The following is a 24,164-nucleotide window of genomic DNA, read 5'->3' as shown; positions in this document are numbered from 1 at the left end:
CCATAGATGTTAATGAGCCTGAGCTCTTGTCCCTTCATGAGGACATCTAAGATCAGGCACCTCCCCATTTCTAACTCAATAACTCGCCGGCATTCCACCGTTGCGGTAAAAAGGACCGCCACTCCGCTATACGGCTCGGCCGCAAGAGACCAATAGAAGGGCCCAAGTCTCCACTCCCTTTTGGCTTTGAACACATCTGCCATGTTTGGCAGTCTGGTCTCTTGCAAAAAGAAAATGTCAGCTTCAACACGGCTGAGAAAATCAAAGGCCGCAAATCTGGCTGCATTTGACTTTATACTGGCGACATTAATAGACGCCAGCAACAACGGAGTGGGTACCGCCATCATTGGTGATTGCGTTAGATGGCTTTCTTCTTCCCACTCCCCTTATCCTCTGCCTCAGAGGAATCCTTCTCCCTCTTTAATGACACAGAGGTGTGCATTCCCACGTGACTTTTCTTTTTGTCGTCCTCGTTTCCGGGCCAGTCCCTCCCTCCAGGGACCTTACAATTCCCAGAAGGAGACTCTGCACCCCCTGTAAGCTCCGCCGAAGCCGGAACCTCACCCTCAGTTTCCTCCTCAGAGGAAGAGATGTTCTCAAGGGCTTGGAACCGGTTAGAAAGACAAACCAGAGGGGAGTCAGTTTTTCCTTCCTTAGGTACCTTGGTCAGAGCAGGAGAAGATATTTTTTCTCCCTTCTTTCTCTTCTTTTTGGTGCCGAGCTTACGCTTGTTCTCTAGCCACTGCCTATTATCCTCATCCATACTTTAATAATGGGAGGATTCGGAGGCAGTGGCAGTTTCCTCCCTGTGGATCCTCCTGACCTCCTCATCCAATTCATCATCCCTCGGGGCCTCAGCAGCAAGACTGGCATCCACAGGACAAGGGTCACCTCCGTAGCACGGGGCTCGCTCAGCTCCCTCTCCTGTCTGCGCTTGTCTAGAGGCCTCAGCTGGGCAGGCGTCTTTTTATTACTTTTCCTCCTTGGCCCCTCAGCTCCCTCACCCCTGCTAGTCCTTTCCCCAGCAGAATCAGCCTGACGGCTTTCTCCTACCGGGGTCACAACTGCATTAGCAAAGGAGTGAGGACAACGGCTGAATGGGTGACCTAAGTCACCACACAGGTGGCACCTAATCTCCACACAAGATGTAGCAAGATGGCCGATATCCCCACACAATGCACATTTCTGCACAGTGCAGTTTGCACTGAAGTGTGTGGGGTTGCTGCACTTGTGACAGAGCTTTGGTTGCCCCTGGTAGAAGACCTGGATACGATCTCTAGCCAGTAAGGCAGATGATGAAATGTGGGCAACCGCACCACCTGAACTCTTAAGTTTTACCATAAACGTCCAGGCCCCTGACCAGATACCATACTCATCGCGGTTTTTCTTTGGCATCTCCACCACTTCTCCTTATCTGCCAAGCCACGTCATGAGGTCATAACAAGAAAGCGACTCGTTACAGGTCATCACGGTCACTTTCTTGACTTGATTTTGTCGAGACACCGCCTGGATGGCAAAGTCTCTCAAGCCGGGCTCATTTTTTTGCGTAACTCATAATTCAACCAGAAGAGCTCAAGCCCCTCTGGCCAAACAAAGCTGACATCAAAATCAGGCGTGGAATAGGGATGTATCAAGGCGTAGATGTCAATAGCCTTGAAGCCCATCTTCAGCAGGAGCTCCACAACCTTAGACCTTGTAGGACACGCATCACTGCCCCTCCAACGAAGACGGACCACATTCCTACGCACAATACCTGGCCCGGCTGTCGGAAGGGACCACACTGTATTTCCCCCATTTTGCTCTCGGAAGGCCCCGAGGCCATGCCTCTCAATCTAGAAGCATAGATCAACTTCTTGACCCTCTACCATTAGTGATCTCTCCCCCTTCTTTAGAGCCTCCAGGAGACGCCGCTGCAACATGCCGCCCCCAGAGCCCAGAGACGAGGTGGACGCCCTATTTCCCCCGGAGGTGACAGCGGCATAACTAATAATTGGTACTGCCACCACCGGGGGGGCAACCGGACCAGTGACCACATCAACACCAACAGTATCACTATTACCCACCTCCATAACACCCTCACTCTCCAAACCAGCAACCACACCACTAGACAAAGAAATTTCCTCATCCACACCTCCCACCACAATCACTCCTGCTGGACCAGTGACAACAGAGGGTGGCATTTTGACCTCCGCATCATCAGGCACAAGGGTCTCAGTCTCCTCCACAGAACTGGAGGAGACTTCACACCTGGACTTACGGGTGCCCTCCGCATCATCAGTTGGTATTTTTCTTTGCTTCGCTAGGCGCCGCTGATCCTTTAAATCAGGATCTTGCTGACCAGCAGCGCCAACGCGGAACAGGATCTTGGGATGATTGGAACGCCCAGCCCCCTCACACTGCGGCCGCTTCTCAACTAAGTGATCAGCGGCAACAGCATTCAGGGGCGCCGAGGCTACCGGAGCTGCCCTGACACTGGGCCGCTCCCCCCTCCCACTGAGGAGCGCAACAGTCTCGTGGCCTAACCGTACACCCGCCGCCGGGCCGCACTCACTGTCCAGCCTCTCGGCTGATGCACCTGCTGCTACGTCCCCGCTACTACAAGCAGAGACGGAGCTCTGCGCCTCACTACCATGCTCTGTACTCTCCCTGCGCCTTTGCACTGGATCCACAGCAGAAACCTGGGCTGGGCAACGGGGCTTATGCAGCGAGCTGACCCTGCTGCTGACTCAGGGGGTACAGGGAGGGGGGCATATACATAACTCACCACTTCCTGGAGCTTTGGCTTGTTTTTCTTTACCTTTTTCTTCTGGTCCCCAAGTGCCTCCTCTGGTAAATCATCACCAAGATGGAAGTTCTGAAGGCACACTGGGACCCCAGGAACTTGATCTCCGCCATTAATGCCCCTCCCTGGCTGCTGTTGTCACTGTAATCCCCAGAGCCAGCAGAACTGTGACCAGATGCCAATGTCGCCTGTCCAGCAGGGAGCTCGCTGCTCGTGGCCTGCGGGTGACTTTGCAGGCTGCCCGGTGGGGCTTTCTGCTGGTAGTCATCATCCACCTGGCTCTCAGGCTGCAGCCCCATCTGCCCTTGCTCTCTTATCAGCCATTTCTCTAAATCGGTCCTAATTTACTAGTTTTTCTTTAAATGGTCCACTTTTTTCTCTTAGGAATGCTTTCCTCACCTCCAGCTCATTAATTTCAAGCTTCAGTTGCTTTACCTCCGCCTGGAGTTGGGTCTTCCTGGGTCTGGAGGAACCTGCAGCTTGGGCGCTTGTGCAGCGCATCTACTCCCGGAGCCTCCTGATGGTCTTGCTCACCTCTTCATCCTCACGCAGGTGGCTCATGACCCGGGAGGCACAGGTGGACACAGACTCCTTTGGTTTCTGCAGCCCCCAACTTTCCTCAGCGAGGTCTGCCTTACCTCTGTGAGCACTCAGCTTTCCTCCGGAAGGACCGCCATCTTGCACGCTAGCAGGTTTCTCCTCCATGTTGGAAGCCTTACGGCTTCTACGGGTCTCTGCAGACCAGGGAGGAGTAGGAGCCACAATGCTGCGACTCCTGGTGGAGCATCTCACCCCCGAGTCCTCTGATGTGCAGGCCGGTTGCTGGTTTCTTCTGCTCACCGCCGGCCTGGTCCGGGAAAGCCTGGAACTTGGCGCCTTCACTCATCCCAGGAAACCCACTCTCCCTGGGTAGGAGAGCAGGTCCCCAGGTGGAGGTGTTGTTTCTCAGAGGTCAGGGGCACACAGCAGGATCAGCAGCAAACACACCCACAATTAGCACAATGAGCAGCAGCTGAACAGAGCTGCACTCACTATTCTTCTGGTGCAATCGCTGTGTACATAAATTACTGATCCTGAGTTACATCCTGTATTATACTCCAGAGCTGCACTCACTATTCTGCTGGTGCAATCGCTGTGTACATACATAACATTACTGATCCTGAGTTACATCCTGTATTGTACCTCAGAGATGCAGTCACTATTCTGCTGGTGGAGTCACTGTGTACATACATTACTTATCCTGTACTGATCCTGAGTTACATCCTGTATTATACTCCAGAGCTGCACTCACTATTCTGCTGGTGCACTCACTGTGTGCATACATTACATTACTTATCCTGTACTGATCCTGAGCTGTACTCACTATTCTGCTGGTGGAGTCACTGTGTGCATACATTACATTCCTTATTCTGTACTGATCCTGAGTTACATCCTGTATTATAAGCCAGAACTGCACTCACTATTCTGCTGGTGCAGTCACTGTGTACATTAGGGGGACCGGATCTCATATGGGGGGGGGGGGGGGGGGAATGTCAATCTTGTTCGTCTGGACCCCACAAAACGATTCCCCTTTCCAGATATTGAGATAGCCAAAATTTGAGCTCGATCAAACGACGTTAACCCGTGCCGCTCGTCGCTCAAAGTTTGAAAAAATCCAAAATTGAGATATTTTAAGATTTAGGTATTTTGCATAGTCTGTTAGACTATAAAGAATGTGACAACAACATTGCAGAAATAGCCCTGACCAAATTTTCGAACCATTTGTGGTATTTGAATGCAGAGTTGGTGGGATTATCGTTTTTTGATCCCACCATTACAATGAAAAGTTGTTAATGGCTAATAAATTGCTCAGTAGCACAGATGAACCATCAGAGCACGCTAACCTACATGAGTTGATAATTTTACATAGTTATCTAATCTATTCTAGAGCTTTTGTTAAAGTAGTTTTTGAAACGTCAGAATATAATGCTCGGCATTTGCTTACAACTTGCAGGACATATTGCTTTGTTCTTCATCTTTTGTCAGAAGGTCGTTAAAGTCGGTTACTTCCTACCTCTTTTAATTTTTCTTTCCTAACTTTTGGATTTACAACCCTAGCGTGCTCTGATGGTTCATCTGTGCTACTGAGCAATTTATTAGCCATTAACAACTTTTCATTGTCTGTAATGGTGGGATCAAAAAACGATAATCCCACCAACTCTGCATTCAAATACCACAAATGGTTCGAAAATTTGGTCAGGGCTATTTCTGCAATGTTGTTGTCACATTCTTTATAGTCTAACAGACTATGCAAAATACCTAAATCTTAAAATACCTCAATTTTGGATTTTTTCAAACTTTGAGCGACGAGCGGCACGGGTTAACGTCGTTTGATCGAGCTCAAATTTTGGCTATCTCAATATCTGGAAAGGGGAATCGTTTTGTGGGGTCCAGACGGACAAAATTCCGACATCGATTTTTTGCGGTCACCCTAGTGTACATACATTACTTATCCTGTATGGATTCTAAGCCACATCCAATGTTATACTCCAGAGCTGCACTCACGATTCTGTTGGTAAAGTCACTGAATACATTACTTATTTTGCACTGAACCCGACACATTAAATTTCTTCATCAAAATGCGTCTCTTGGCAGGAAAAATGTTCCATACAAAATGCACGTTTGTGTTTTTTTTCCAATTTATTAAAAATGGGTGAAAAATGCTGCAAAAACACTAATGACAGACATGATGCTGATGCTCAAAATCTCCAAGGAAAAAATAAGCATCACGTGCATCTGATTTCAGATATCTCACTCAACTATGCTTTCAAGTGCTCAAATGCTGCGTTTTCCCTTAAAGATGTGAAGAAAAAAAAAAAAGGAAAAATGCAACGTGTAAACACAGAGCTCCTAGTCCTGAACGCAACAGTTTCATACACGCCTATGTAGCTGTTCTGCTTGGGTAAGGACAGCGGCAGCACACACTGGATGTGAGAAACCAGAAACACCAATATCTACAGGCAGCGGAGAACAGCAAAGATGGCCAAGTGTCTTCTAATAACTTCAGCCTGGAAAGAAGGATCGTATCTCATTTGTTGTACACTTGAAGCATCTGTTGCTAAATATGTTTATTAAATATTCACTGTGCCTGTGCCAAACCTGCCTACACATCTCCTGTTCTGCAGACACGATAAAATCTCACATTACACTACTGAATCATGGGAAGAAAGAATGTTTGCCATGAAAATATCACTACTATAATTATATACATACAGTCATATGTTAAAGTTTGGGCACCCCTATTAATGTTAACCTTTTTTCTTTATAACAATTTTGGTTTTTGCAACAGCTATTTCAGTTTCATATATCTAATAACTGATGGACTCAGTTATATTTCTGGATTCAAATGAGGTTTATTGTACTAACAGAAAATGTGCAATCTGCATTTAAACAAAATTTCACCGGTGCAAAAGTATGGGCACCCTTATCATTTTCTTGATTTGAACACTCCTAACTACTTTTTACTGACTTCCTGAAGCACTAAATTGGTTTTGTAACCTCATTGAGCTTTGAACTTCATAGCCAGGTGTATCAAATCATGAGAAAAGGTATATCTGACTGTATATCACTATAACACCTGTGTACAGTATTTCACTTACTATATTACTGCCTCAATGTCCAAGAATATAACTACTAGAATACTCCCCCCCCCTTCATTTACAAGAATATACAGTGGGGGAAATAAGTATTTGATCCCTTGCTGATTTTCTAAGCTTGCCCACTGACAAAGACATGAACAGTCTATAGTTTTAAGGGTAGGTTAATTTTAATATTGAGAGACAGAATATCAAAACTAAAATCCAGAAAATCACATATATAATTTTATAGGCATTTTACAGTGAGAAATAAGTATTTGATCCCCTACCAACCATTAAAGTTCTGGCTCCTACAGACCAGTTAGACGCTCCTAATCAACTCGATACCTGCATTAAAGACAGCTGTCTTACTTAGTCACCTTTTATAAAAGACTCCTGTCCACAGACTCAGTCAGACTCTAACCTCTACAACATGGGCAAGACCAAAGAGCTTTCTAAGGATGTCACAGACAAGATGATAGACCTGCACAAAGCTGGAATGGGCTACAAAACCATAAGGCCTCTTTTACACATCCGTTTTTTGTTGTCAGTTAAAATCCGCCAAAATGGCGGAAAGCAGATCCGTTAGTAACTGATGCAAACGGATGAACCGGACCGTTTTTTTGACGGATCCGATGAATGCAGAATTTTAAAGGAACCGCAGTCCGAGAGAGAGAGAGAGAGAGAGAATTTTTTCCACCGGCAGAAAGGATTTCAGGGTTAAATTCCCGGCTGACTTCCTTTCTCCAGGCATGCGCACTGTAAAATGCGGATCCTCCAGCAAAAAAAAAACGTTACAGGGTCCGTCCAGGCATCCCAGCGGACGCAAACATTTTGGCGGATCCGCAAAAAAACCGATCCAACGGATGGCCATCCGTCAAGATCCGCCGGTAATGCAACTCAATGGGGAAAAAAAGAAATCCGACAAAAAAAATGGCGGATCCGTTTTTTCAAAAACTGTTGGATTTTGACTGATGGTCAAAAACGGAAGTGTGAAAGAGGTCTAAGTAAGACGCTGGGTGAGGAGACAACTGTTGGTGCAATAGTAAGAAAATGGAAGAAATACAAAATGACTGTCACTCAACATCGATCTGGGGCACCATGCAATATCTCATCTCGTGGGGTATCCATCATGAAAAGGGTGAGAGATCAGCCTAAAACTACACGGGGGGGAACTTGTTAATGATCTCAAGGCAGCTGGGACCACAGTCACCAAGAAAACCATTGGTAACACATTATACCGTAAGGGTTTAAAATCCTGCAGTGCCCACAAGGTCCCCCTGTTCAAGAAGGCACATGTGCAGGGCCGTCTGAAGTGTGCCAATGAACATGTGGATGATTCTGTGAGTGATTGGGAGAAGGTGCTGTGGTCAGATGAGACAAAAATTGAGCTCAACTCGCCGTGTTTGAAAGAAAAGAAATGCAGCCTATGACCCAAAAAACACCATCCCCACTGTCAAGCAGGTGGAAACATGTTTTAGGGGTGTTTCTCTGCTAAGGGCACAGGACTACTTCACCGCATCAATGGGAGAATGGATGGAGCCATGTACCATAAAATTCTGAGTGACAACCTCCTTCCCTCCACTAGGACATTAAAAATGGGTCGTGGCTGGGTCTTCCAGCAAGACAATGACCCAAAATATACCGCCAAGGCAACAAAGGAGTGGCTCAAAAAGAAGCACATTAAGGTCAAGGAGTGGCCTAGCCAGACTCCAGACCTTAATCCCATAGAAAACTTATGGAGGGAGTTAAAGCTCCGAGTTGCCAAGCGAAAGACTCAAAATCTTAATGATTTAGAGATGATCTGCAAAGAGGAGTGTCTGACTGTTGTGCTGGCCAACAAGTATTAAGTTTTGTTTGCCAGGGGGATCAAATACTTATTTCTCACTGCAAAATGCAAATAAATTTACCGCATTTTTCAGACTATAAGACGCACTTTTCCCCCAAAACTTTAGGAAGAAAATAGGAAAATGGGGGTGGGTGCATCTTGTAGTCCGAAAGCAGGCTTACCGGAGGGGTAGCGGCAGTTGTGTAACAATGGAATCGGTGGCAGCAGAGGTGTGGTGGTGCAGAGTGCGCCTGAGCAGGGTCCCTTCCTCAGGATTCCAGCTTCAGAACTGTAGAGATGCCGCCCGCCCGCTGTCCACTGCGAGCAGAGACGAGTGCATCACTGGATTTCCCTGCGGCCATGTTCCTGAAGCAGAGGCGGCGCGTGCGCAGATTGAGATCTTTGTGGCCCTTGGCTTCAGGAAAATGGCCGCCGGAGGCCACGTGTGTGCAGCTTGAGATCTTGGCAGCCATTTTCCTGAAGCAGTGGTCCTCCGAGATCTCAATCTGCGCACGTGCAGCCTTAGGAAGATGGCCGCCGAGAAACCACTGATGCACTCGGCTCTGCTCGCCGTGGACAGCGGGCTGAGGCATCGCCACATTTCTGCTGCTGGCATCCTGAGAAAGGGACCCTGCTCCATGCTCTGCCTCACCGCTGAAACCAGACCCGCAGCATCGCACCCCAGGACTGCAGCCGCCGGCTTCCTGAGGAAGGGACCATGCCTCCTGTGACCCCGCTCTACGTCTGCCGGCCCTCGGTTAAGATGCCTTAAATTCGGACATTAAGACGGACTCCCATCTCATTAAAATCTTTTTTCTGCCATTTTCCACCCAAAAATTTGAGGCGAGTCTTATCGTCTGAAAACAAGGAGTTTTGTGATAACTCACCGTAAAATCCTTTTCTCCGAGACGCTCATTGGGGGACACAGATACTGTGGGTGTATGCTTCTGCCACTAGGAGGCTGACACTAAGTGAAAAAAAGAGGTTCGCTCCGCCTCCGCCGTATACACGCTCGCCCTTATTGCGGGCGGAACTCAGTTTGGTGCCAAAGCAGTAGGAGGACAACAAAATCAGCCTTAATACAGATACAACATGTCCAGAAAAGGACCACCCTTATATCACATAAATAAATTCGTATTAACTAAACAAAAACAGAGCCAACTAGCTAATAGGGGGGGTGTTGTGTTCCCTAATGAGCGTCTCGGAGAAAAGGATTTTACAGTAAGTTATCACAAAAATCCATGTTTCTTCGTCTCATTGGGGGACACAGATACTGTGGGACGTCCTAAAGCAGTCCCTGGGTGGGAGATTGACTCACCGATCCAAGCTACATGCACCTCTTGTTTAAAAGATGCACCACCGCTGCTCAGAGAATCCTTCTACCCAGGCTCGCATCCGCCGAGGCATGAGCATGGATATTATGTTTGGCAAATGTGTGTCGGCTGGACCAGGTTGCTGCCTTGCAAACCTGTTCCGTCGAAGCCTGGTGCCGAAACGCACAAAAGGCGCCCACTGCCCGGGTAGAGTGCGCTCTGATCCCTGCTGGAATTGGCATGCCTCTAATGCGGTAGGACTCATGAATAGTCAAACAAATCCATCTGGCTATGGTCGATTTTGAGGCAGCAAGTCCCTTCCTGCGCCCTTCAGGGAGCACAAACAGCGTGTCCGTCTGACGAAAGGGTGCCGTCCGCGACACGTACCTCCGGAGGGCTCTTATCAGGTCTAACGTGTGAAGAGCCTTTTCCACACGGTGCACCGGTGCTGGACAAAATGAAGGCAAAACAACATCTTCAATAATGTGCAAAGAGGACACGACTTCCGGCAGTAAAGGAGGGGCTGGTCTGAGGACCACCTCATCCTTATGGAAAGTGAGGAACGGAGCTCGGCAGGATAGGGCTGCCAGCTCTGAAGCCTGCCTGATGGAAGTGATGGTCACTAGGAACACCACTTTCCAGGAAAGGTACCTCAAAGAGATATCCTGAAGCGGTTCAAATGGAGCTTCCTGCAGAACACTTAGGACCATGTTAAGGTCCCTGGCGTCCATAGGCGCCTTATAGGGTGGTACCAAGTTGGAGACTCCCTGAATGAAAAGTCTTCACCTGCAAATTGGTAACAATTCTGCGCTGGAACAGGACAGATAAGGCAGATATTTGTCTCCCTAGGGAACTTGGGGCAAAGCCCGAGTCTAATGCTCTACAGACTGAGCTATCCGGGCTCTCTAAGCCCGACTGGAGAAAAGCCAAGATGTTGGGGATCGAGAATCTCAGCACCGCGGCCTCAACACCAAGCAAAGAACACCTTCCAGGTGTGGTGGTAACTTCGTGCTGAAGCAGGCTTCCGGGCGCTAATCATTGTAGCGACCACCTCGCTCCCGAACCCTGCCTGGGTTAGAATCTAAGATTCAACGGCCATGCCGTCAAACACAGGGTCCCCGAGTTCGGGTGGCAAATCGGCCCTTGAGACAGTAGATCTGGGCGCTCTGGCATGCGCCAAGGAACGTCGGCGAGCAGCTGCATTAGATCTGCATCCCACGCTCGACGGGGCCAGTCTGGGACCAGCAGAATCGCCGGCACCCCTTCAGTCTTGATCTTTTTGATGACTCTCGGAAGTAGTGGCAGTGGGGGAAATAGATATGGGAGGCGAAACTGGTTCCATGGCAGAACCAACGCGTCCACCGCGAATGCCTGCGGGTCCCTGGCCTGAGCGACATATGTGGGCACCTTGGCATTCACTCTGGAAGCCATCAGGTCCACATCCGGAGCTCCCCACAGTTGACAAATCTGCTGAAAGACTTCGGGATGTAGAGACCACTCTCCGGATGAAAGACCCTGCCGGTTGAGAAAGTCTGCCGACCAATTTTCCACGCCCCGGAATGTGGACAGCCAAAATCACCGAGTAGTTTGCTTCGACCCACTGAAGAACGAGCCCCACCTCGCGCATGGTTGCTCTGCTGCCCCCTTGATGATTTATGTAAGCCACCGCTGTGGCGTGTCCGACTGAATCCGGACGGGGCGGCCTGCTAGAAAGCGATGAAACTTCTGCAGAGCCAGCCGAATTGCTCGTATCTCCAATAAGTTGATCGGGAGGCGTGCCTCATGTGGCGACCACCGTTCCTGGGTTGTGTGGTGGCGAAACACCGCTCCCCCACCGAGGAGACTGGCGTAGGTTGTCATTACCAGCCAATGATCTGGGGGGAAAGGTTTCCCCTGGGCCAGAGAGGAACTGGTTATCCACCATCCGAGCGACTGCCTGACTTGAGAGGACAGTCGGCACCGCCGATCGAGCGTGACAGGATTCTTGTCCCAGGCTGACAAGAGGGCGTGCTGCAGGGGGCGAAGGTGGAACTGGGCGACAGGTATCGCTTCCATTGCTGCCACCATTTTCCCTAGAATCCTCATCCCGGATCGGATGGTATGAAGGACTGGTTGGCGAAGTGTCCGGACTCCCTGACGGAGAGCTAGCGCCTTTTCCTGAGGGAGAATTACTAACCCTCGGCAAGTGTCGAAGATCATTCCTAGGAAGGAGATCCTCTGAGCTGACACAAGGGATGACTTCTTTGCATTGCCAACCATCCTAAGCGGGCAAGAGTATCTAGCATGATGTTGACCTTTTCCTCGCATGCCCGTATTGACGCATGCCCGTATTGACGTCCAGATAAGGCAAGATGACTATGCCTCGAGAATGCAGTGTGGCCATGACAACTGTCATAACCCTTGTGAACACTCTGGGAGCCGTGGCTAGCCCGAAGGATAGCGCTACGAACTGAAAATGTTGATCGCCGATGGTGAAGCGTAGAAACCTCTTATGAGGAAAAAAAGGAAAATATGCAGATATGCATCCTGGATGTCTATTGAGGACAAGTATTCTCACTGCTCCATGGCCGATATGACTGAACGGAGAGACTCCATCCGGAAATGTCTGATCCTGATGAATTTGTTCAGAAGCTTCAGGTCCAAAACAGACCTGACAGACCCGTCCTTTTTGGAAACTGCAAAAAGGGCGGAATAGAACCCCTGAGCTCTTTCGTGTTCCGGCACTGGAACAATTACTCCGTTGTGCTGGGGCGATTTAATGGCTCCCAATAGAGCCCTTGCTGGGTATCCACCCTGGAAAGCCAGGAAAGAAAAACCGTCTTGGAGGATATCTGACAAATTCTATTTTGTAACCTGGGGCCACCAATTCCTTTCCTCATGCGTCGTGGGCGACATTGGCCTAGACGTGGTGAAACCAGAGTAGGCGGCCGCCCACCTTGCCGGTGTCGTCTGGTAAAGGCCTCGAGTCATTTGGCCGACGATCTTTTGGATCTGGATCCCCTCGATCTGGGCTGCTGAGTACGCATTCTCCCCAATGGGTTGGCTCTATATATGAGACCTGCCGCTTCCTATCCTGGTTGGGGGACCTGAGGCGGCGGAATTGGCTGCTGTAGTCCACCCGGGGTTGCGACAAGCCCGAAAACGTGCCTGAAAACGTGTGACGAAAAAGCGTTTTGACCTTTGTTGAGGGAGAAACCCACTCTTTCCTCCAGTGGAGTCGGAGATAAGTTGATCCAACTTCTCCCCAAATAGGTAGCCGCACTGATAAGGCAGGGAAGTCAAGGACTTCTTAGAAGTAGAATCGGCTCGCCATGTCTTTAACCATAGGGCTCTTCTGATAGAAATTGCATTAGCGGCAGCAAGTGCCGAGCAATTGTCAGCATCCAAAGACGCATTGATTACATAGTCTCCGTCCATCGTCATCTGACCTGCGACCTCCGAAATCTCTGCAGGTAGATCCTGCTCCTGCGCGACCTTGTTTAATGTTTCTGACCATGATATCATAGCCTTGGCTACCCCAAGTTGCTGCGAATGAGGGAGCGAGCGCTGACCCTGACGCCTCATATACTGAGCGAGCCAAGCTCATAAGACGATCCGTGGGATCCTTAATTGAGATTACACTAGGGACGGATAGCAGGGTCTTAGTGGCTAGGCGCGAAACCGGAGGATCCACTATCGGGGATTCCATCCATTTTTTACGGAGGTCTGGAGCAAACGGATACCTTGTTTCGAGTGACTTTTGACCCGAGAAATGCCTGTCTGGACGCTTTCCATGCTTGCTGCACTATGCCCTCAAACTCCGGGCGGGAGGAAAAAATTCTGTGCAGGCGCTTCACTTGCTTAAATATCACTTCATGCCCCGTAGCCGCTGCGGGATCATCCTCAATCCCCAAGGTCTGATTGACGGCTTCTATGAGGCTGTCCAGTGTTTCACGTGACGCTGGAGTATCCAGGTCAAGGGGCTCGTCTGAGCCAAATTCGGAGGTCTGCTTGCTATCAACCACTGGTGATGGGGAGCGAGAAGCAGAACTTACGGATGCCAAGGCACCGGATGGACTGGGCGACACCGTGTGGATTCGTTGCACTCAGGTCTGCCTGGAGTGAGAGCGGCCCCTGCAGGGGAGAGGCTCTTGTGAGGTGGAGGTCCCCTCTAAGGCCGGCGAGCCACTGTCCCTGCCACCATCTGAGGCCTGAAGGGACTCAATTGCATGATCTGTGACAGTGGTAGAACCCACTCTGGGGGGCTTGGCACCTTGGTCGCGGTCGCAGAGGACGGACACTGAGGTTCTGTTAGGCGTCGGGCTCCGAGCGCTGCACAGCGGGAATCCCGAGTCTTGTCCTTTGCGGTCTGCCCACACCAGCATTGTGGGTTCGGTCGCAGGGGAGGGCTCCTGGGCGTGTTTGGAGTCGCCGGCTTTGCATAATCGCTTGCTCTGCGCCCGCGGAAACGCAGCCCGACAAGAGATGCATGCTGCTTCCTCGGACATGCAGTATCTGTCCGCTGCTGGGGATAGGGGAAAGGAGGTAGCACCTCGTTTTCCCTGTGATCTCCCGGGCAGCACTTACTCCAGTCCTGTGCCCCCCCGTTCCTGGACGCCTCCGCACAAAAATCGCACGCCACCAGCTGTGGGGCGGACCGCCAGCCTATAAACCGGTTCAGGGGCGGCATTTCCGGGTCTGCGGCCTAGCCGCGCTCCGAAGCCGGGGACTAAATTTATCCCCCCGCCGCCCAGGCCTGGGGGAGGGCCGCCGGAAGTGACGCGCGGCCCGGAGGCGGAACCTCCGGTTGCGGCCTAGCTTCGGCTAAAGCCGCGGCCTCAATGTATCCCTGCCCGCGACGGGGGGGGGGGGAAGGAACGGGGGTCCATGGCGCCACAAAAAAATGGCGCTACTTACTGGTGCAGGCTTCTCCGCACCACTCTGCAGCCACTGGCCGGTGGCATCTGACAGCTAAGGGCTCCAGCCCCTAATCTTCGCCGCAGGAGCCCTCCTAGGCCCTCTCCTCACTGACGATCCTCTTCAGCTTCCCAGCTCAGGTATGTGAGGGGGCCTTGACAAAATAGGACGGTGCAGGCACCCTAGCTCCATCTAACCCCTTCAGGGGGTGAGGAGAGGGACCGTCCGCCGCCTTGCAGCACCGCAGTCTAAGCATTGGTGGAGCAGTGGGGGCTGCACGGACTAGTCTCGTGCCTCTGTACAGCCCATGGTTTCAATACCTAGGGGTGGTAAGGGCTAAGTCCAGCATTGTGTCCCAAGTCGCGGAAGAGGATACGTGGAGGGACACTCGCACGTGCTCACCCGTTGTTGGTTTGTGGAAATCGGACCCTTTCAATAGGATCCATTGCCCCTGTCTCATCTTCATAGACGGTAAAAATAAAATAAAAAAAAGTCTGGGGAAAACGGCCCAGATATGTCCCACGGTGCGGGAGAGGATACGTGGAGATGATACTCAACACGTGCTCGCCCGTTGATGGTTTGGGGAGATCGGACCCTTTTAATAGGGTCCGTCGCCCCTGTCTCATCTCATGGGAAAAAAAAAAAAAAAAAAAGAAAAAGTCTGGAGCAAAACCAGACGTTTGTGCCTCCATGGACACTAAGCAAAAAACAGTTCCGCCAGCAATAGGGGCGAGGGTGTATACGGCGGAGGAGGAGCTAACTTTTTTTCACTTAGCGTCAGCCTCCTAGCAGCAGAAGCATACACCCACAGTATCTGTGTCCCCCAATGAGACGAAGGAGAAAATACGTTATATAATTTATACAATGTGATTTTCTGTGTTTTATTTTTGATATTCTATCTCTCAATGTTAAAATTAAGCTACCCTTAAAATTATAGACTTTTCATGTCTGTCAGTGGGCAAACTTACAATATCAGCAAGGGATCAAAATTATTTCTTTCACTGTAATTACTATAATACTGCCCCTATGTACAAGTATATAACTACTACAATACTGCCCCTATGTACAAGAATATAGCTACTATAATACTGCCCCTATGTGCAAGAATATATCTACTATAATACTGCTCCCTATGTACAGGAATATAACTACTATAATACTGCCCCTATGTACAAGTATATAACTACTACAATACTACCCCTATGTACAAGAATATACCGTAACTACTACAATACTGCCCACTATATACAAGGAAATAATTACTATAATACTACTCCTATGTACAGGAATATAACTACTATAATACTGTCCCTATGTACAAGAATATAACTACTATAATACTGCCTCCTATGTACAAGAATATAACTACTATAATACTGCCCCTATGTACAAGAATATAACTACTATAATACTGCCTCTATGTACAAGAATATAACTACTATAATACTGCCTCCTATGTACAAGAATATAACTACTATAATACTGCCCCTATGTACAAGACTATAACTACTATAATACTGCCCCTATGTACAAGAATATTACTATAATACTGTCCCTATGTACAAGAATATAACTACTATAATACTGCTCCTAAGTACAAGAATATAACTACTATAATACTGCTCCTACGTACCAGAACATAATTACTATAATACTGCTCCTACGTACCAGAATATAACTACTAGAATACTGCTCCTACGTACCAGAATATAACTACTAGAATACTATCCTTATGTACAAGAATATAATACGGTGCTCTGCAGACATGAATATAACTGAGAATATACGATGAAGATTAGTGATTACGCTCAGAACAATCCCATCATTGATTGCACAATAGGTAGGAAAAGATCAGAGATGACTCAACCAGACACAAATTACCCATGCGAGACTCCTGCACCGAAACATTTATTTTACAGTAGTGGTTCAGATAACTTAACATCCTTCTGGCTTTGTTTCACGTTAGGTAATATTCAAACATACATAATGACATGCTACAAACAAAATATGATTTTCTCCCCTGCAAATATTCAGAGGGACCTCAACGTCACTCCGACCCCAACCCAGCCCCCCCGCTCTCCCCAGGTTCTAGACACACAAATTTGCAGACGCCAACACTTGCAACGTTTACTCCTGGCAGATTGATGACAGTGGAAACTTCTCTTCTAACAATACAGGGGAGCGAAAACAAATATGGGAACATTCGGAATAAAATCTGTGTAAATTGTCTGTTTGGCTTCATAAGGGGCTTTTGCAGTTCTATGTGCGATACGCATTGTGAAATATCAAGGGCATGTCTAAAAAACACTTTGTTCCATGTTATATCTTCTACTCCAGCCCGTTCCAGAGCAGCAATCACAATTCTGTTTTCCCGATATCTCTCTGGCTGCAGGATCATATGCCCTGCAGCTGATCTGGGTTCTACATCAGATTTAGAGACGCTCTATTCCTTCATGGCACATTGCAGCAAAATGTATGTGAGTTGTGTGTGTCAGCCCAATCTGGATGGCTTCCAATAAGAATCTGGACGATCTTTAAATGCTGATTTGGCTGTGAATGAAGAGGGACGTCATGCACTCAGATCAGTAAAATAGCAAAACAAAGTAGTAATTTCATCAGACCTTAATCTATAGAGGCAAATCACTGTCACCAAGTGATGAGAAGACAGGAGCACAAATCATGTAAGAAGATGTAAAATTGAATTTTTTTTTTTTTTTTTTTAACAGAGGAGCAAGAAGTATTTTATTAATATCCTAGGAAAATGCATCAGGACAAGGCATTTTGCAGGTAGCATCGCCATCTAGTGAAGAGTAGATGTAATGTCAGTCACTAATCCGTATCACAGACAGACACACAGTCCGCCCCTTTGCTATCCAAATATATACTTTCCTTATAGTATGAGGTTGGCTGGTCAAACATGACATTGTCCATGCATACACCCTGCAAGTAAATAAGAAAAAAAAAAAGAAAATAATTCTAGGCTGTCACAAATATATATATAGATCTATACACTGAATTCTTAGTCTGTCGCTTTCTCTGGACCCATGGCACATAGGGTTTGAGCTGCGCTCAGCTTAGCTGGTACTACACATAGGGATGGTGGAAGTGTAAGAAGAAGAAAGTACAAAATGCACCAGCATTCATAGCGAATGCATAACGGCTATAGGATACGCTGCATCCAAGACAGACCACCGGACGCCCCCTACACCTGACCCTATATGCATTACGGCTGCGAGGGCCCACTGTACAGGCCATGGGTGCAAGGAAAGCTCCCATATTCAGAAACAAGTCAATGCTGCCTTAACAAAACCTTAGGATGTTTGTTTAGTTCCCAAAGGAGAGACAGTCTGAGGGCGAAAAAGGGGATGGGTGAGGCTCTGTTGTGCAGTGCTGCGAATTAGAGATTGTCACAGCACTATGGGTGCTAGGACCAACCATAATCCAATGAGGAGGGCGAGGGGGCAGCCCACATATCTTTGGCATAGTGACAAGTTCTCTCCCAGCACCAGACATCATACAACGCTGCGTATACTAGTGACACTATATACAGATAAATACAGCGCTGCAAAGTACTACTGACATTATATACAAATAAATATGGCGCCGGCTTCCTATGCCAGCAATATGCAGGCGGGGGGCTAAGCCCTGCAGTCACAACACAGTTTATTGGGGCTAAGGGCTGTATGGATACCAGGAATGCCCAAATGTAAGACTATGCCACTCCCACTTTCCTTTTAGATGTTACCCAAATTCACTGCCCCTTACTAACTACATATTAAAACAAGAGTATTCCCCTTGCTAGGGGTGGAATCACTTACACGGGGCATATAAAAGAGGGCAAATGGGCTACAATTCATTCACTGGGGGTTCCTGTATTACTTGACACACAGCACCACCTACAGGTAAAACAGGTGTACTGCATCTCAAAAATCTAACATTCTAAAAGTGCAAATTTACCCAAAATTTTCTAGCTTTCAGAAAGGATTATGAAAAAAAATATTTAGACTTTTTTCCCGCTTGGAGTGTATATGGTTAAACCTATTCCACTGTCCGACAGTAAACAATTTTATGCCGAAAAAAAAAAAAAGACGTTACAGCAACAGAACAGTCTTCTTGCAAAACGTCTTTTATGCCAGGAGAGCAGCTGATTGGGCAGCGTCCCTGTCACTCACACACAGCAGGCCCACCCTTGCAGTAATACACACTCAGACTACAATGTGACGCACACAGAATCAAAACTCATCTTGAATGGGAAGGGGGGGGGGGGGGGGGGAGAACAGGAAACCAACACAGGAAGGAATCTGTTCCACAAAGATCACTTCCTGACCCAGTCACACTGACATGGAATATGACACTATGTATACCGAGGTGGTGACAGAGGGCTGGATTCTGCACACGCTCGGAGACAGTGGGTGACAAAGGGTTAAGAAGGGAGGGGGTGCGGAAGTAACAGGTCCCCATACAAAAATATACCCAATAAAAACTAGACAAACAAAAATAAAAATAAATTAAATTAAAAAGATTTGATCATGAAAAGAAAGGTGGGGAATAGGGCGGGGAACGTGAGTGGTGAGCATGCGCTTTACTCCCCGGATGTTCAATCACCGCACCGAGGGGACAAGATAATAGCTGGTCAGATGATGGGGTGGGGGTATGATTACACAGAGGGCTGTTGGTTGAGATCAGTTCTCCCCCTCCTCTCTAATCCTAGTGACCTGGGGGTCCTGCACTCGCTCAGTTAAATCCGTCGGTGCGATAGCTGGCATGGGAGTCGCTGGTGAGCTGTGTGGTCTCCGTGGCTGAGCTGGGTTGTACCATCACTGGGATATCAGCAGCATCTGAAATAGAAAAGTGCCTTTTTTAGATTTTTTTTTTTTTTTTTTATGGTTAAGGCTGTAAGTGGCCCATGAAACAGATTCAACCACATGAGAAATTTTGAAACATTTTCTCATAAATACAATGTGCAGAAGGAACTGAACTCTAGTGCCACCTGTTGGAAGCAGCAATCCTAAATGTCAATATTGACCCTTTATCAAGCCTTCCCATATGATTTAGGATAAAAGCCAAACCAGAATCTCATCTCTCACTGTCTCTCACCCAGACAAATCAAATCTCACGCTTTGCACTGACGAGGGGCAACACCCTGAAACACCATGCCTTCAAATTTAGATTCTGGTTTAGTTTTTATCCTAAGTTACATGGCAAGGCTCGTGAAAAGGATCGATATTGACTTTTAGGATCGCTACTTACAATAGGTGTCACTAGAGTTCAAGTCCTCCTCCTATCTGAAGAGAAAATTTGCATATTTAATATCCCAGAGCAGCATGCATAGAATATAAGTCTCCTCATTATCACATGCCAGGCCTGGCTTGCCGCTCTGCATAAAGAGAAATGTTACCCCTTAAATCTCATATAAATATGAAAAATTGTTAAGTCCTTGTAAAAACAAAAAAATTAAATGTATCTCTTATTAAAAATTCTTTGATCTCAAGTTGTAACCCTAGTTTACTCATTGCCTAGCTAAGCGGTTTCCTTGCCTACAAGTGGAGCCCTTACAAGTTCTTGCTCTAAAGTTGTCCAGATCATGGGATGGGACCAGTTCAGTGTCACTCTGCTCCACTAATACTGAAGAGGCAAAACTGCCACTGCTTGCAACACCGGAGATCGCACAGCTCAGCCATGCTACTGCCTCCGAACTGTCAATCATCCAGGAGGGCACTATCACCCCCCCACACCACCTGGGAAGCAGTGCCTTCCTAAATAAAGATCTGGTGAAAACTCATTACTTGATCAGAACGCTCATCAGTGCAGAGTTGTGAATGCGTCTGCTTCCATACACTTTCCAGGCCCATCATTAAACAGATTTTGGGCTATCGAAAGTGATGCACACCCTGAGGAATTTTATGGTATTGTCACAATTGATAGTAAATGGCAATTTCGAAGATTAAAAGTAGACTGTATTCGGCACAATGCAGCAATTCTTTGTCCTGGATCAATATTCATTAGGGAAGTGTTGTTTACAGGTTCCGGTGTATACAATCCTATACTGTGCTGGATTCACGCTTGCACCAACGTCGCTGCAAGATGTGCACATTAGTACGCTATATGGCAGGTGTGAACACTACTGTACGCGTCTGACCTATAGCCATATAACTGGTCGAAAATTGAAATTGCAATCCTGTTCCCCCCTCACACATCGCTCACCCCTTTCGTCAGACTGCATTTGTGCCTCCAGATCTTCGGGAGACACATAAAAATCTGTCTCCTCTCCTTCAGGGGGCCGTGGTTTACATTTTCCACAACAGCAATTACAGCAACAGCAGAGACAGCAGCAGCAGTAACATCCGGTGATGAGGCCACAGAACATGAAAAGAGCCTGAAAAGACATGGAAGAGTTATACACAGTAGTCCTATGTAAACTGTTGAAAAATGGTATTTAATGCAATATACAGCAGCCCAATATACATATGGGGGTATATGACTAGCACTCCATGCAACAAGTCTAAAACAATAAGGTGTGGGGGAAAATCATATTAAGTAAATGCACTCCTTCTAATAAATATTGGCACAGCCATGAGCTGGCATTATGCTGTAATTTAAGCTAATTTTCTGTTTCAGTGGCCTGTCTCACTCACTGTAAACTCCGTCCATTCTATTGTCACTTCAGTAACGTGACGGGAAAAGCATAAAATAGCAAAAGGTCACAAATTATGTGCAAAAACTACAAGCACTAAAATAGGCCACTTGTTTGATGCTGGAAAATTGAAGTACAGGTCTTGCTATATTCTCGAGATAGGCTACAGAGTGAAATGAGGATTAATGCACGGAAAAGGTCAGAATATGGAAAGATGAAGTTTAGAGACCCCCAGCTATACATAGTCCCCAATATAAGGAGCCCAGAAAAACCAAGCACCCTGGCTATACATAGCACTGCCAAGACCAGGGACTTCTGCTATACGTAGCAGCCAGTGGAAGCCTGGGAAGACCAGGGACTCCTGCTATAAAGAAAAAACTAAAAGCTGGGAGGGACCAGGCACTTAAAGGAATTGTCTAGACCTACATAAAAAACAAAAAACAAAAAAACCCACCTAGAATACATAAAAATAATTAAATGTATACTCATCTTTCCAATTTCACGTCGCTCCTCTTAGAACTTATTTCAGCGTTCAATCTTCCTGATCTAGCCAATCAAGCATGTGACTGACTAATGCAGTGATTGGTTGCAGTGGTCACATACCTGCTCAGCCAGAATAGGAAGAACAGAGGCCAGCAGGGAGCCGAGGTTAAGTATAGGTAAGGCAAATATATTTTGTATATTAAAGGGCCTGTTCACCCAGAATGATTATACAGAGCCTGGGGAGATGATGGATTGACATTTTATAGCACAACCATAATTCATCACAGAGGACAAATTACAGTTATGTTAAAGCACATCTACACTTGTTCTCTCCTGCAATCTCACCTGGTACAATGCTCCTGCTAACTCGGTGGTATTGTATCATGCACCCCTCATTACTTACCTTTGCCCACCAGCTGGACAGCACAAAGTATGTGTTGACATTTTCTTCCCCAAACTGTTCCGCCACGTAGAGTCCAAGTGACCCGTACTTGTCGTATATATTCCTCTTTGTGGCGTCTGTTAGTATACCGTGTGCATTGTTGATCTCCTTGAACTTTTCGGAGGCTTCTGGATTATCTGGGTTTTTATCTGGATGGTATTTCAGTGCTAGTTTTCTGAAAGATGCAATAACATTCTAGTAAGAACCTGGGAAAGCATTGGAACAATATATATATATATATATATATATATATATATATATATATATATATATATATATATATACATATAATATAGTGTAAATTCCTCTGATATTAAACCTCAATTTGCTGTCAAGGGCTGTTAAAGTGTACTAGCCTACAATACAGCACAGTTGAAGGTTTGTTCCAGTTTTATCCAGTCCTGAGGATCCTTTCTGTGCTAAAGAGCCTGGATGTACTGTACTCTGCAGTAAAAATGGCCAGGAAACACAAGTTTTCTAGGTCAGTACGATTGTAGGGATACCAAATGTAAAGTTTGTGGGTTTTTTTCTGTTTTAGTGGTTTAAAAAAAAATTCTGAACTTTGTAAAGCAAAAAAATAAGTTTGTAGCATCATTTTCTGAGACCTTTAACTTTGCTTGCTTTATTTTCCATCAGTGAAGCTGTAAGATGCTTCGCTTTTGAGTGCTGAGCAACAGTTTTTATTAAGATCATTTTCCGGGCCTATACATTAAATGGAGGTCTTTAACTGCAGTACAAACATATGGTGACGGTATAAAACAATGCTTAACAATCAGAGCCCTACATATACATTTTGGATAGTGCTGCTAGCTGACTCATGTATGAAATGATTCATTTCTCACCGGTAACATCTTTTGATGTCATCAGATGTGGCATTCTTGTCCAATCCTAAAACATGATACAGGGATTCTCCGGATGTAGAGAGGGAGCGCTGCCGTTGGTCCGCCATCTTATCTCACTAGAAAGAGAAAGAATTTTAGTAATAACCACGAACATGTGGTGTTGTGAATAAAGAGGATGTAAAAGGTTAAATATTCTGCAAACTGCGATATTTTATGATTTCACTTCCTACAACAAATGAAGCAATATCTGCTCTCCGTTTATTTAACAAGTTAGTGAATATTTTACAGCTCATTGGACTTGTCCCTCTATCCTCCACTAGATTAGGTGGGGAACACAAATGGCAAATCCAACTATGCTGTTACCACCTAAAGGGGTTGACCTAGACCCCGTCACTGCCATCTTAATCTACTTGTAACATCAGCCTGTGACTGGACTTTGTTTTAAGAAAAAAGGTCACATTGTTCTTATAATGCAATACTGTAACATACAGGACAGTGTATGGAACAAGCAATGAAAATCGCAGGTTTAAGTCTGCTATGAGGATGAAATGATTAGGTTAAAGGGGCTGTCAGGTCCAAAGCGATAAGTCTGCAGTCACACTGTCTGACTGTAGACTTATGAAACCCCCCCCAGCGCACACACTGTGTGGAGAGAGGATTTGCTGGTTTCAGAGCCTTGACCGGAGGGGCTATGCATGCATTATATGCACTACAGCCAGAGGCAGTCTCGGGGGCATCGGCCACACCCACTTGACAGCCTCACTCAATACAAGTGCATGGAGCAAGACTGCGCCCACTGGCTGGGTGTATTTGTAACACATACATACCCTTCGGTCCCAGCTCAGAAACCGGTCAATCCTTGCACAGAGTGACTGCAGATTTATCAATTTGGACCGGACAACCTCTTTAAAAGTAAAAAGAATAAATAAAATGTGGAAATTTGAATAAACTTTTTTGCTTGTGCAGATTAAGAGAATCGCTTGCAGATAGATACTACTGTGCTAGCGCTGCCACCATATTGTTGGGAGAAAAAAAAAATTGGGCTCCAGCAAAATGGCGGCGGATGTGCAGTAGCATCTATTGGCGAGCGATAGATGCTACTGCGCCGCAGCCATTTTGCTGGTGTCATTTATTTATTTATCTATTTTTTAACGACCACAATATTAACTACGCAATCGCAGTATTTACAATTGCAGGCAGATAACTGAAGGTTCAGCGACCTGTCATTTATCCCCTTAACGACCGGCCGATACGCCTTTTCTCGGGGGTAGCCGAAACCCCAGAGAACGTGATGCGGGTCGGTTTTTATAGACCCCGGTGTTGCGATCGC

The 24,164-nt window shown here is 46.9% G+C and overlaps 1 protein-coding gene across 3 annotated transcripts in view; it reads right to left on the bottom strand.

Annotated features, from left to right (window-relative positions):
- Positions 1-16,325: 16,325 nt before the first annotated feature.
- DNAJC5 (DnaJ heat shock protein family (Hsp40) member C5) overlaps positions 16,326-24,164 on the bottom strand; it is a 49,771-nt gene continuing 41,932 nt past the window's right edge. For 2 of the 3 annotated variants that reach the window (XM_073580843.1, XM_073580844.1), the window contains exons 2-5: positions 22,835-22,950; positions 21,954-22,167; positions 20,638-20,809; positions 16,326-19,271 (exon numbers count right to left, since the gene is read on the bottom strand). In XM_073580843.1, the coding sequence (XP_073436944.1) occupies positions 19,168-19,271; positions 20,638-20,809; positions 21,954-22,167; positions 22,835-22,941 (597 nt within the window). In that variant the 5' untranslated portion in view covers positions 22,942-22,950 and the 3' untranslated portion in view covers positions 16,326-19,167. The remainder of the gene's footprint in view (positions 19,272-20,637; positions 20,810-21,953; positions 22,168-22,834; positions 22,951-24,164) is intronic. The other variant, XM_073580845.1, reaches the window with a different exon arrangement.

The sequence above is a fragment of the Dendrobates tinctorius genome, unplaced genomic scaffold (assembly GCF_039654945.1).
Source record: "Dendrobates tinctorius isolate UK_male_01 unplaced genomic scaffold, ASM3965494v1 ptg000065l, whole genome shotgun sequence".
NCBI classification, from domain to species: domain Eukaryota; kingdom Metazoa; phylum Chordata; class Amphibia; order Anura; family Dendrobatidae; genus Dendrobates; species Dendrobates tinctorius.
Note: the sequence above shows the minus strand (reverse complement) of the source record. Positions and strands in the feature narration are given on the sequence as shown.